A 14,669-nucleotide genomic window follows, 5' to 3' on the forward strand; every position below is an offset into this window, starting at 1 on the left:
TTTAAAATTTCTTGTTTGTTTTTTTAGCTACTACTTACTCTGGATACTTCTGTTAATCGGTATCCCCGCTTTTGTTGGGAAACCATCGATGGTAATTAGTCAGTGATGTTTTTTCCTTGCATGAAATACAGCGAAGTAAACTTCGCCGTAAGTGTGACGTCACATTTAAAAAAATCGCGTTGAGCATCCCGAGAGTAAACTGGCCACACAGAGACAGAAACAGAGAGGGGGAACAAACCAACTGTGGTTATCTACTTTAGATACATGTATATAAGACACATTTTGACTCGACTCCACTGTCGCAAGATATATTCTTGTGGTTGTGATTGTCCGTTAATCAGACAAACCCTAATAACGGGCGCACAGATTGGGGATCCTGTCAAACATCAGAGACTGCTCATTCTCTCCTTACAGTAAGTAGTTTATTCCGTCTCTCAACAAGCCTTATTGTTTAGATATACTCAAGTGTGTATTGTTCATACTGTATACTGTATCTCCGTTACGCGTTTGGACGTCAGTCTGTACTTGCTGTCCAGCCGGCTTTAGAAAAACATGTGGATTGTTTGTGCTCGACCTGCTCACATGACGATGAATGTCTGATATTTAGCAGACACGCAAGAGTGAACTGTTGCTGTTTGTGTTAAACGAAGCGCGTTTGGTTGTGGTTAAAGTTTGGCTCGCCGCACCAACAGGAGGGGGTGTAGTCCCGCTACCGAGGAATAAGGTCCTCCTCTCCTGCTGAATAGGGGCCCCGAGAGCGTTTTTGAACAGACAGAGATTAAGGAAGAAGGAAACAACTTTTAAAAACATAAACAGGCTGCTGACTAACCTGCAGGTAGGAGAATAGCTGACTTATGAGCAACACTCTTTCATTTGATCGACATGCTTTAGATTATGGTTAAACATTGTTAATTGTATTATTTGAATAACTGGGATACTGGTAGGAAGAGAGATTTATAGAAATTCAAAATATTATTAGTTTCTTTTGATCTATTCTTTATATCTACACTTAATGATGCTATGTTGCTGTAATTGCATTTATACCAGTGGCTGACTAACCAATGACAGATCTCATCTGTCTCATCACATTTGAAGCAACAATTATGTGAAGTACAAACTTGAAAGTTTGGAGCTTGTTTGGCATGCTGTTTTCCAATGTCACATGGTGTCTGTCCCAGTTAAAATGCTACCCTTATGTAATATCAGTGTGTGTTGACACAGCTCCAGAGTTGTCCTAAAGCTTTTCTTCTGTATGTTTTCAACCACATATACATATATGTATGTATATATATATATATATATATAGAGAGAGAGAGATAGATAGATAGATAGATAGATAGATAGATAGATAGATAGATAGATAGATAGATAGATAGATAGATAGATAGATAGATAGATAGATAGATAGATAGATAGATAGATAGATAGATAGATAGATAGATAGATAGATATGTTGTCTTTGTTGTTATCTCATTGTTGTTGTTATCTCATTGTCATAAAGTTGCAGTGTAAAGAAGATCAATCTTCAGTCCCGGCTTGAAGTGACTGTGGAGTGACTCAGTCATTTGTTAAATGTTTAAACATCTGTAAAAGTCCCTTTTGTTTCCTCTTTAGGTTTCAATGGACTTGACCCTTTTTGTATTTTTGCAAGTCATGCTTCAGCCATCTCTCTCAGGTGGGTTGAAACTTTACTTTTATGAAAGAAAAATGGTAACTACCTTTCTATATGAGTTTGACTCATAACCCATCTTAAAGCTGCAAAGTAAAGTAAAAATGATCTTATCAGTACAACTTGATGTCGTCTCTTACTTTCTTAGAAACCTGCCATGGACGTTGTTCATTGATTATGACTTTACTTGCTCTTATTTCCCTGCAGTCTTGTTCACTGTGGAGGCAGGGCAGACCACGTACAAGTCGGAGTTTGGAGGAAATGTTGTGATGGGCTGCAGGTTCAGTCTGAAACCCGCACGTCCTAATTCTGATCTGAAGGTGACCTGGCACTGGACCACCGACGCACCATATCAGGAAGTGATTCGGATTGATAATGGAGCAGAGCACTCTGCTTCTCAGAAGTATCAGGGCCGAGTCAGGCTTCTCACCGATGAGCTGAAGGATGGCTGGGCAAAGTTACAGGTCATTACCAGCAGTCATGCGATGCGCTCAGATTTACCATAAATAACAGTTAGATGACAACTTATGAGTAATTTCCCTTAGAATTTCCTCTTAGAAATGGTCATATGCCCCCTCCCCAAAGGTTTTTAGATGGTGAGCTGTCACTGGAACCATATCTTTAGCTTACAGCATGTTAAAACTGTGCTTACACAAAGAGAACAATGTGTGGAGTAGCCTTACAGATGTATGTGTTTGCTACTGAGATTGATTGAGGCTTAACTGATGAGGGAGTTGTTCTTTGTGCCAGGATATCAAAGAATTTGCTTCTTTTCTCATCTTACAGATGTCCGATCTTAGGATTAATGACTCTGGGACTTACCAGTGCGTGGTTCAAACAGCAGAAGGAACTGACTATAAAACCATAACTTTGTCAGTTGGAGGTAAGAACTGATCTGGTCTCTGATGTTTCATGTTGTGTTGATTTTGGAGGGTTTTTTTGTTGAATACTTTGTTCTTGGTACAGTCTTGCTCAATAGCCACCACACATGTCTGGGCAGTTAAAGCATCCCTCATTCCAAAAACGAAACTGAGACCATTATTACTCAATTTGAAAAAAAAAAAAGAAAGAACACAGCTCTCGGCCCATTGAAATCATCCCTTAGGAGCCTTCATTTATCCATACACCGTACACAATATCTTGTCCATAAAAGAGTATTGTCAGCCTGAACTTGTAATTCTCTTCTAGCAACCTACAAACCAGTGAATAAACGCATAGAGACGACTCCGAACGGGGACATGGTGTTGCTAATATGCCAGTCTGAGGGATACCCTAAGACATCTGTCGGTTGGTCAGATGGACATATGCAGAGACACAGTCCCAACACCACCACTGTGACAACACCGGACCAGCTCTTTAAAATCACCAGTCAGATACAAGTCAGCTCATCGGAGAAGAACAACTACACGTGTAACTTCACAAGTGATGGCAACTTCGCAACGTTTCACATTCCAGGTAAATGTTTACATCTGCTGAGGCTTTCTTTCAGGGCAGTGCTCAAAATATTTAACAGGAGCAAATATAAGATAATGAAATTAGTATGAAGAGATCAACTATGAATACCTTATGCTGCTTTTGCACCCCAGTTTACTTTTTTCTTCATACCACCCAACATTTTCTCCCCCTGCATTATGTCTGAATAAAGCAGAATTGTCTGAACTTATGTTGTTTTGTGTTATTGAAAAGCAACTTGCTCTAGAAAGGAGGACAGCAAATCTGACGTCATCTCCCTTGTACCTCGCCTCCCCCACTTCTTCCTGTTGTGTTCATAATGTACTCTCAGACTACTTCAAATGCAAGTACCAACGAAGAAGAGATCAGCAGTTTCACCCCAGTTTCCTCAGAGTTGCAAGATTTCCCCTGCTTCTCAGTGAAGCTCTGAACGGATCAGCTGTTATAAGACGTTCTACCATTTGAGGAACTGTCTGGCTTTGTTTTGTTTATATGTAAGCTGCTCGTGGTTTCACTTGTATTTGTCTAAAGACCCATTATTATTACTTTCAGACCCATTATGTTTGGACTTGATAAGTTAAATCTACGAACAGAATTATGTTCCTTCTCTGAGTTACAGCTCCAAATTGAAGATTTAGTCTTCACGCACATCTGAAAGACTATTACTCAAGCACAGGCATTTTTAATAGGTAACCACATTCTTTTTTAGCTCTTGACCAGTAAGAGGAAGTCTACAGCACTTTTATATTGGTATATTTGGTTCTTTCCAGACTGGTTAAAACAAGTGTGGACTTGACCTTGTCATGGCTGAATTCACTCCAATTGTGTTAACAGCGATCCTTCTGTGTTTTGTCTTTTTTATACAGATGAAACAGTAGCTTATCGGGAAGAAAGTGGTGCTCTCATCATTGCACTGAGCATTGGAATAATTCTGACTGTCATTACTGTTGGCGTGCTTATTTACCGACGACAAAAAGGTAACCTGTCACCTAATTTAGCTGCAAGTAGATTCTGGAAATACCGATACAGTAATACATAAGTTCTGGGTGTTGACTGGAGACAAAATTAATGGGTTTACTCTTATGTCCAGTAATATTTACCTCGAAAGGCTTTTTTTTTTTCAATGGCATGTGAGACACATATTCATTCCACATGTAGAGAGATTTTGAACTGGCAGTAGAATATGACACATGCAGACTTATTATGGACACGTATGAGGGATATATGAATGAAAGCAAAGTCACGAGGGATTCACAATGACAGATATACTTGTAGCAATGAATGATTCAAGGTTAAGATTCAAATTCATCTTTTTAGCTTGAGGGTCAGACTTGTCAGCACATCACTGCAAGGCCAGGTTTCTCTTTGGCAGCAGGGCCTTTTGTTATTTCTTCACTGCAGGTTTTGACCCCATTTAGCTTTTATAATCCATGTAGGAATTACAGAGACTGCTGCACTGACCTCGGACATAAAATGATTCAACTAGATTTTGTCAAACTGAAAGGGAAATTTGTCTTTGAGTCACACCTCAAACAACTATCTCTGCACTTTATCTTTCTGTTCTCCCCTCTATGCCTGCACTCTATCTCTACTCTGTCACCTCTGACAGAGTTGGACTAGTGGGTTCATTTTATGTAGTTTATTGTTAGCTTTTTATATAGTTTGTTATATCTTCATTTGTAAGTCACTTTGGATAAAAGCTTCTGCTAAATGCATAAACATAACATAACATAACTCACTGGCTGGCTGATTGCATAACTCCTGTTTCAAAGCCATATCAGTTGTTGTTGTTTTGGTCAAATCGGCAGGATAATTTGTGCCCTGCGAGTGAAGAACTGCGTGTCATTTCAGCAATAGTGACTAAGCTGTTTTCTGTACTGTAACGCGTTAAGTCACGTTTCCTCTGAAAAGAGGAACTTTTTGTCAAATAATTTGCTATCTGTATGGTTGATTTGCCACTTTTATGGTTGTCACCTGAATTTTGATGGAATTTTTCGAGCATGTGACTTGATATGCATGATTTCATGTGCGTTTTTTTTTTTTAGGAACTTAGATGTGTCACAATAGCTAGGAAACACCCAGACTGGTTTTGCTCTGTGTACCAGGGGAATTTGAGGCTATTTGCAAATGCATGGGTGCTTTTCGTAAGCACGTGTTCATACTATCAACCAAACACCTTCTTCATTTGAATAGTTGACTTATCGCAGATTTTTCTGTATACATATGAAACATGTGAACGTAATGTTAAAAATTCTACTCAGTTACTGTAACGGAAATGGTTGGATGACTCTTTTAATCTGCTTCCAGGAAAGTACTAACATTCATAACGGCACTTACACAAACAAGTAACGCACACATTAAATGAGTTATATTCAGTGCTGAAAAGATTGGAGATAAATTCAAAGCCAGAACATCATCATTTTTAATTGATTACAACATCATAACAACATATCACCCCATATATAAAGTATATGTTAATGGAAAGGACTAAAAACATCCAGTTTAAACAAAGACCATCATCTTGCATTTTCTGCATCTAATTCAGCTGAATGATTTCTATTCATTTATACACTGTTTGCATCCATCACCAGGACAAACCAGGCATGATCATTTCTGTTACTGTGTGCACGCTTACATGCACACCCATTATTTTGTGTCAACGCTTTAAATCAGACGTTCTGTTCTGTTATAGGGGCCAGTGCTGCCACCACCATGAACAGTCTCCTTGATGATCTGGACAGATCTACGTCTGCAGCTTCCTGTGAGTCTCAACAGCTCCAATCCTTTGTGTATAAAGCCCATTAATGTAATTAGTTTTGAAAGCACCGCTTAAACCAAATATGTCTTGATAACTCCGAGAAGGAAAAGATGTTCTGATGCTTTTTGTCGATTTGAGTCAAACTGTTGATGATGCACTCTCAGAATACGTACACATGAGCAATAACTGAATCATTTAATAACTGATGACTGCTGATTCTGTACTTCTGTAAAGATAACAAACTTTTGTGTTAGATTTCTTACACGCTGTTCATATTCCTTCAGACCTACAAACAGATCAGAAAAATGGGGGCGAGGGAACAGTCTTTGTTGGAGGTGAGAGTTTTTTTTTATTGTTTGGGCACAATCTTTTTATCTTACAGTTGAGAAATGATCATACATCATTTTTTTGCTATGGAGTAAAAAAAATCTGTGGGCGCTCGGGTTTCCTTAGTGTTGCAACACTGTTTCCTCAGTGTTGCTGGTAAATTGAATGTGTAAGTGCAATAATGTCTTCAGATGGGAAATGTCCAGCCGAAGATGGCCACAAGACACCCAAGAAGCCCTGAACAAAGTAACCACCACTGTGTACCAAAAACACTAAATCTGGGGTGCTTTTTAAATGAAAAATAAAAACCAGAATGCAAAGATTTTTAAATCTTTTGAGCCCATGGTTTAATAAAGATTTGGCCCCCAAGACAACATATCAAATGTTGACACTAACATTCTTATTTTCAAAGAGCAAGAAATAAACAAAGAAATCTTGCAGTCGCTTCACAGCAAGGAGGTTCTCGGTTTGAATCTTGGCACAGACCCTACGTGTCGAGTTTGCATGTTCTCTTGCGTGTTTGGGTTCTCTCTGTGTACTTCCACAGTCAAACAACATACATGTTTGATTAACTGATGGTTGCAGTTTATGGCATTTGGAGCTTAACCCAGAGGCAGAGAACAGGGTCGCCAGTTGTTGAACACTTCTACAACCATGCATGCAGTTCCTTTCTAATGTCTTTTCAAGAAAGAAATAAAAGAAATTGTACGATTCCTTTTCAGCAAATGAGTGAATAAGTGTTTTGTTGTCTGCAGGTTGCACAGAGGAAGATCTTGGGTCATGTCTAAAAGAGTATTATTCCAAATTCTCCCTCAGCACAGAGACGAGACAACACTGTGAAAGTTTCAGTGTGGAGGAGCTGCCTCGTAGGCTGACAAACAAGTGAGTCACAAAGACATATTTCCAAACTGATTATAAGAATATCACACACTCCTACTTCTTTAATGTCATTTCCAGTAAACCCAGCAGTTTTATTCCACGGTTACTAAAATCTATCACTTATTATTTTGTTAGACCCAACTCCTTGTTTTTCACAGAAAGGTTGTTTTTGACTGTTAAACTGTTAGTTTTGTCCAGGTCAGGCAAACCCTAAGTACTTTATGAGCATGTAGCAACCTCAGTGGTTTGAAAAGAGTTTGAAAGCATAAAGAGGTTTTTTTTTTACATCTCATTGTGTTTTTGAGAAGGGTGTTTTTGTCCCACATGGGATCAACTCAAGGCCCATTCTTTCTTTAGAAATGTTTGCATTGTTAAAGCCTCACAAATTCAACATCCAACAGATCTAAGTGATGCTCACAGATGAGGTTTTTTGCAATTACAATACTGCTTCTCTGTTTCAGCGAGGGCCAGTCTGTGAGTCTCCTAGATTTAATCCCAGAAGCTGGTGAGGTTCTTATACTTGAGGGACCTACAGGGAGTGGGAAGACGACCGTAGCTCAAATTTTACTCTCATCTTGGACTGAAGGGCCAAGGCTTGCCCCTTCTAACTTCCCTGATCTCAGCGACCTTGGTCATCTCATCTGTGTCGACTGCAGCATGGCAAAGAGTGACCTGTTTCAGGAGACAGCGACGCAGCTCTCTCTGAGTGAAAAGATATCAACACAAGAGCTGAGGACTGTGTTAACCTCGTCCGGCAGGTCTCTGCTGTTGTTGGATGGGTACCGAGAAGGGAACAGCGTTTTTGATGAGTCCTTAAACAGGTTTTTAAGTGAACGAGGACAATGCAGCTTGCTGATCACAGCCTGCTCTGGACACTGTCCCACGCTTACAGAGACATTGGGGACAGACAGGGTTCTGAAGCTTCAAATGCCATCTGTACGATACTGAGGGTACAGCAAACTCATGAGGCATTTATTACACTGTTGGTCTGTATGTTTGTCGTTTGTTTGATTGATTTGACAAAACCCAAATGTGCTGCAAAATGTGCTGATTTTAATACACAGTAAGTGAAAGATATACCATGAATGTAGATTTTGTATTCTTTACTTGGTGGTCCTCTTTGTTGTCTTGATAAGAAACAAAAATGATAGAACTTTTACATTTGTTGTAAAGAAATATGTTATTTCTTGATCTACATAAACTGTGTGCAGTTTGTGGAAGCCCTGAAAGAGAGTTGAGCTTCAAACTCTGTTTTCCAATAGATGTGATGGCTCAGGTGACTGTAGTGGCTTCTGTTAAGTGTAGGTGCATGAGAAAAATGAAAGGTCAGGATTAAGGTCACCTGCCCGTCTGCACGCAAAGCAGAATTTTCTCTGTAGCGTTTGTGTTCCTAGAAGTGACTCAAACTCCTGGCAAGAGGCTTCGCTGCCTGTTGTTATTTTAGTGTCTGACTCATTCTGTGGAAAATGTTGTATCCTGACAGCATTTCAGGCAACTGAACTAGACTTATTTCCTCCTTTTTTGCTGCTTGTGTCTGTCCTGTGAAGCTGATCATCTTCAACAACCACAACTTCAGTGTTTACTGAAATGGTGATTTGAAAGATTTCACTTTATCTTCTATTAGGTATGAGCTCCAAACAACTCTCACATCCACGCAACCTTGTGTTTTGTCTTTTTTGTCCATGGCATTACATACAACGGCTGCAACAAAGGGTCCAAACCTTTTTTCACTTATTGTAGATATCATATTCAGCTGATGAAATTGCCATTGAATGCCCCTTCAGCAACCCATTAATCACTAACACTCTTTTTCTAAATTTGTTAACCATAAAAAACAGGAAACTCATTTTGGCACTCTGCATCCCGTCTGCCCTGCTCATTGTCATGTGTTTGGAACTGGTTTGGGGGTCTTTTTCTGAGGCAAACTGAGTTGATTAAGGATAGTTTAGGAAAGCAGACACATCTGAATGTAAGGTCTTACACTTCATACTGCATGCAAAACCCAAATCAAGACCCGTGTGATTCACTTGTCTTGAGTCATAGATAAAAGAAAGATCACAAAGTTTTTTCTAAAGCTTTAGTGTATTCCCAGCAACACATGCAAATAGTTGGTCATGATCAGATAGATGACCAAGAACCTGGTAGTCAAAGAGTTTTTGGGAGGACCTAGCTGAAGGACAACCATCTCAATGATACTTAATTAAGTGGCAAACATAGGCTGTGGTCTTCACTTAAAGTGTAGCTGGCAAAAAAAAACAAGCCAACAGTTGGTACTTATCAAATAGGCTGTTATTAAAACTTTTCAAAAAAAGATGTATTGAAATGTAAAGAATAGTGTAATTCTTTACATCTTTTCATGCACAGCTGTTAACAATAGAACAAAATATTGACCAAACCTTTTAATGCTGTTGTGAATAATGATGGTGATTCTTCTCGTGTTGTTGCGGTCTGTTCATTGCCAGTTATGCTTAAATCTTCTTCTTGTCGGTATTAACATATGTTGGTACGGGTTTGACAGAACACATTCAAAGAGACACCAATAAAGTGTCTTACATTTGCTACGGAAACAAAGTTGAAAAAGACCTGTATCTGTGGGTAGTATTTGAGTTTGTATAGAGGACAAAATCATAAATTATGAGTGGTTTGGTGGTTAGCACCGTCCCCTCACAGCAGCAGGGTTCCAGGTTTGATTCCTGGCTGGGGAGTGGAGCTCTGTGTGGGGTTTGCATGTTCTCCCCGTGTATGTGTGGGTTCTCTCTGGGGACTCCGGCTTCCTCCTGCCATCCAAAAACATGCATGTTAGGTTAACTGGTGACTTTAAATTATGGTTGTGTGGCCCTGCGATGGACTGGTGACCTGTCCAAGGTGTACTCTGCCTCTCGCCTAATGACAGTAGGGATAGGCTCCAACCCCCCCACAACCCTGAGTTGGAATAAACAGGTACAGAAAATGGATGGATTGTTAGACTGGACAGAAGTACCACTTGATAGTGTTATATCATGTTTTATTGCTGATTTTATTGAGTAACCAACTTCCTCCAAATGCTTTATAACCTCTACAACAAAATACGGTGTTACTATACAGAATATAGTACATTGTTCTGTTAAGTCTTTGAGCAGCAAATAGGTGAATAAAGGGGTGAATACATCCTTTAATCTTCAGTCAATGAATATACTACCTGGCTGTAACTTTGTTCATGTAAAACAGGTAATTTTATTGCATTTCTCTGTGGGGAATCTTTTCAGTCAACATTGGATGAATAGGAATGGGAAATAACCTGACTTTAAGAAGTAATCATCAGCCGTAGTTTTGAATTATTACATTGTACTCTACAGGAACTTCTACAGGTATCTACGGGTACTTTACAGTCACTGACTGAACATGCCCTACATGTGACATCAAGGTTTCTTCCTTTGCTGATGTCAACATGTTCTCCCCCAAATGCCAATTATTATATCATCAATCATTATACACAGACATATCTACCTGGGAACCAGTAAAGTAATTGTTGTCTAATTTCTTTTGGTATGCTCTGCTACCTTTTTTTGGGGTTTAGAAAGAAAATCTCGCAGTTCTGAATTTTCCAAGTAATTTCTTAATTTTACATGAAATCGATACATCTGATTTTCATATAACACATATTACAGATTATATGCAAGATAAAAATGGCCGTAGTGCAATACTAATATAATTACTTCTAACATATTCAACTTGATTTTGAAAAGTTAGAATTTGTAATTCTCGTCTTTTTTTTCTCTCAAAACTGAATGCATTGTCATTTTAAGAACCTGCCTTTGATTTGCGTGTGCTGCCATATCAGACCATGTGTTGTAGGAACATCCTGAAGATTAGAAAAGTGTTTAGCTCTTATAATAATAATAATAACAATACCTGGGTAAATACCAACACAAAGCAAACGGAATGCAAAGAGTAGTACTTATTAGTACTCGTGTATAACTGGGACAATGCTAGTGTTGTGGATGTGCCAGGTAAATTACAACCTAAATATAATAAAATCTAAAGTATTGTATTTTATTTATATTTTTTATATTATAACTTTCAATAGTGGCTTATTAAAGGAGCTGATTCATTATCCTGTCACTAAATAAAACATACGTGACACTCCTGGTCCACATAGGATGTGATGTTTCTCGCTGCTCATCTCTGCCTGTATCGGTCTCTACAGCAGCTTCTTTTTCTTCACCTCATCCTCTTCTTGAATTACAAGCTCAAAGTCATCTGTTGTATCACCAGGCAGGTCCAAATCTGCTTCAATCTCAGCTGAAGCAGAATTATTTCCACTTCAGCTCTGTCCCCCACAACAAAGTGGGGTCAGTAAGGTCATACTGTCCACACAAAGGTGTAACTGCTTTCAAAACAAAACGTATCCTGCGATTTATGATGTTTTCATTAAAAAATGTATGATCATATGGTTAAAAAAGAAAAAAAACAAACAAAAAAAATCAGCTTGTTCCTATAGCTGTGTTGGAAAAGAAGAGGAAGTGTTCAGCATCTGAGCCCGATTATTGATTCAGGTGCAGCTGACTTTCATATCTTTTTTATGTAGATTTTTTTATTATATTTTCATGAATAGATACAAAGGTTTGATTTTTGGGTATTGCAGGCTCCTTCCCTGCCTACATCACTCCTCCACTAGATGGTGCCATCCTCCTTTTGATCCAGGCTTAGGCTTTCTGGAGTCTTCTGATGTTGATGATGCTTCAGAAAGCCTAAGCCGAAGCAATAAATCCGTGAAATTCGGTTTAATTTTGAGGCAAATCAAAGAGTCACAGGGAAAACTGACACAAAACAAACATTGCTGACGTGTTCATTATTTCTGGCCATGGTTCATGTTCTGTACTATTTTCCTCTTATTTGGCTGTTTGGTTCAGTGTATGACATGAATTAAAAATGTGCACGTATATTATCACTGATCAAGCCACAGTGCCTGCATATTGAGTACCGTAACTTCATTAATAAAGCACCTCACTGAGGCAGGAATATCTCCTTTACTAGATGCACCTTGCCAAAATAGCAACAGCTACTGAACTGCAACTTTTTGCAGTTTCTTCTTTTTTTTTCCAATTGAAAGATAATCTTCCATGGAGATGTGAATAATTTGTGATGTTCTTATCTAGCTGCCCTCTCAAAAATTTAATCATGACTTTAAAAAAAAATGGCTTCCCCTGAAACTAAGCTCCCCAATGCAGCTGATGCTTTACCCCTTGCCCATCACCCCCCCGCCACAAACCACATACATTTACTCAAAATAAGAGTTAACCCCCATCAAACAGCTTGATCTCCTACATGCACGGCCCCCATTTCCTCTTTCAATGTCAACCTCTCAGACCAACAAAGTTTCATCAATTGGTAATTAATATTCGGGGGAAGAGGGAAGCATCAGGAAGCAATTATTCAATAATGTATGGATGTAAATGCACACTGCGCCTGCACAAAAACACACACTCGTGCACAAACACATATACATCACCATGATCGACTCTTCCTCTCTTCCAAGATCAGGTTACCCTCATACATTCAATACAACCAGAGTGAATGTAATGACTACGCTTGGCTAACACACAAATGTGACGTTATACTTCTTCCAAACAGAATAAACTATAAAGCTAAAGTCAGAATGTAGTGCGTCTCTTCCTACGCAGCTGTAAAAGCCCACCATAGGGTTTTAGAGGTTACCAGAAGCTGATACACTGATGCAACACAACTGTGCGTTACGTTGTTTACGAGAGTGTGACAAGCTCCATGTGCAACAGCATGTGCCCTGAACAGTGTTACCCTTTGTGTTCTGTACCCCACCAAAACATAGATTAGAGACCAAATTATAGCAAGAAAATACGGTAAACCATGAAGAGATGATACTGCATGCAATCCCAGGCAATGATATTAATGTGCATGAAACACGACATGACATGAAACTACATTTTATGACGACATAACTACACTGTATGACATAAAATCCCATGCTAGTACACAGATGTGACAGCGTTAGATAAGACTTCATATTAATATGTCATGTGATGATTTTACACCATGTTTTAGAGGTTTTTATGGCCCTGTGCTGGGAATACAGAAGAAGAATACAGTCATATAATAAAAGTGTTATTGAAAGAAGAGGTTACATTCTCATCGCAGATAGGTCTCAGGTTTGATCACCAGCTGACAGTTTTAAGCCCCCAAGATACACACTTTAACTATTCACAGAAAGGCCACAACTGATGTGTGATTTAATGCATTAAATTACAGATTTTTTTTCAACAGTGTACACACTGCACAGTGACAAGAAATGACAAGGTGTGCATAACCAAAAAGATGCCACACTTGGATTATGCTGTCCATTCGGGTCCTCTCTGGAGACTAAGAGCTTCAGTCTATATCCATGCACTCTCGGCTGGCATTGACCCGGTCTGTCTGGTAATTGGGATCAGATGAGTGGCAGCAAGAGCGAGGCGATGTGGGTTCTCGGGGACCCACGGTAACCTGGAAGCATTTATTTTATGGAAAAGATGTTTAGTTAAAGTGCGGCGCTGCAGCCCAGCCCCTCTAATGACCCTCCCAGTCTTTTGCCCGTGCCTGGAGACAGAGCCCTGTGATGGATATGACTGGTGAAACAGGGACACACACACATATGCACACACACGCTTCCATCACTGTGCACTGTGATGGATATGACTGGTGAAAGCTCTGAACGCTGCTTCCTGAGTCCTTCACTTCCTTCCTCGCAGGCCTCGGTCGGCCAAACTGAGCCGGGTTTCACTAGACTAGAGCTGGATTGGATTGCAGATTAAGAGGCTTCCTGTCCAGTCCGTGGCCTGCATTCATGTGCTTTTCTAACAGCCACTTTTATTCATGACCAGACATTGATGTACCAAGGATGAATGGGTGTCTTCAGGATGGATGAGAGGTTTGGAGGTGTGGAGCTTCATCAAGAGACAAATTTCTTACTGGTGGACTGTAGAAAAGACTGAATATTCCTATTTCTATCATCAGTGACTCAATGAAGACACTAAACAGCACATAATTTTCTATTCAAGAGTACATTCACACATTTCCTCATATTCAAGAGTAACTTCCAATGATTTTTTCTGCATGTTTTTAATTTTTCTGCTGATTTACAAAATATCGACGTAAATCAATTAACTTTGAATCGAGAGTCCTTTACTGATTTGCCACCACATTAGGGGAATTTTCTGGATTCAGGTGTCTGTTGTTTGTGATGTATGGCTGAGACTTTAGGTGTAAAACACCAAGACACTGGACAAAACACAACTCAACTTCAAAGTGAAAACCACATTTAAATAGACAACAAAATTTCAGAAAATGACAAAACAGAAAATAAAACCCAGACACATCAGAACAAACACTTATGGGAAGCAAGAGAAAGAAAAGAAAACAGAAAGCTGGTCAAACATTTAGTCAAGATAAAAACAGAAAATGAAAAAAAAAAAACAGAAACAATAAGAGAAAAACATCAGAGAAAAGACTAAAATATAATAAAACACTATAGAAAAACACAGCTTTTCACACGACCCAACCACAAAAAAACAAACAATTCAGAAAATTTCA

General features: G+C 39.1%; 1 protein-coding gene across 1 annotated transcript; it reads left to right on the forward strand.

Moving 5' to 3' along the window:
- The first annotated feature begins 757 nt into the window (after positions 1 to 757).
- On the forward strand, positions 758 to 8,191 carry LOC140277317 (uncharacterized). The gene is made up of 10 exons (XM_072372293.1): positions 758 to 835; positions 1,615 to 1,675; positions 1,877 to 2,133; positions 2,456 to 2,552; positions 2,858 to 3,124; positions 3,988 to 4,098; positions 5,814 to 5,882; positions 6,164 to 6,214; positions 6,962 to 7,088; positions 7,547 to 8,191. The coding sequence occupies exons 2-10, from the start codon at positions 1,621 to 1,623 to the stop codon at positions 8,031 to 8,033; spliced, it is 1,521 nt and encodes a 506-aa protein (XP_072228394.1). The 5' UTR covers positions 758 to 835; positions 1,615 to 1,620; the 3' UTR covers positions 8,034 to 8,191.
- The last annotated feature ends 6,478 nt before the right edge of the window (positions 8,192 to 14,669 follow it).

The sequence above is a fragment of the Leuresthes tenuis genome, unplaced genomic scaffold (genome assembly GCF_036924035.1).
Source record: "Leuresthes tenuis unplaced genomic scaffold, fLeuTen1.0.hap1 SCAF_19, whole genome shotgun sequence".
In the NCBI taxonomy this organism is placed as follows: Eukaryota; Metazoa; Chordata; class Actinopteri; order Atheriniformes; family Atherinopsidae; genus Leuresthes; species Leuresthes tenuis.

What these genes read in the sequence shown, in the direction of transcription:
- LOC140277317 (XM_072372293.1), top strand. Translation starts at nt 1,621, where the DNA reads ATGGACTTGACCCTTTTTGTATTTTTGCAAGTCATGCTTCAGCCATCT. An exon ending in GCTTCAGCCATCTCTCTCAG is followed by an intron (nt 1,676 to 1,876) that starts GTGGGTTGAAAC and finishes ATTTCCCTGCAG; the next exon opens with TCTTGTTCACTGTGGAGGCA. An exon ending in ATGGCTGGGCAAAGTTACAG is followed by an intron (nt 2,134 to 2,455) that starts GTCATTACCAGC and finishes CTCATCTTACAG; the next exon opens with ATGTCCGATCTTAGGATTAA.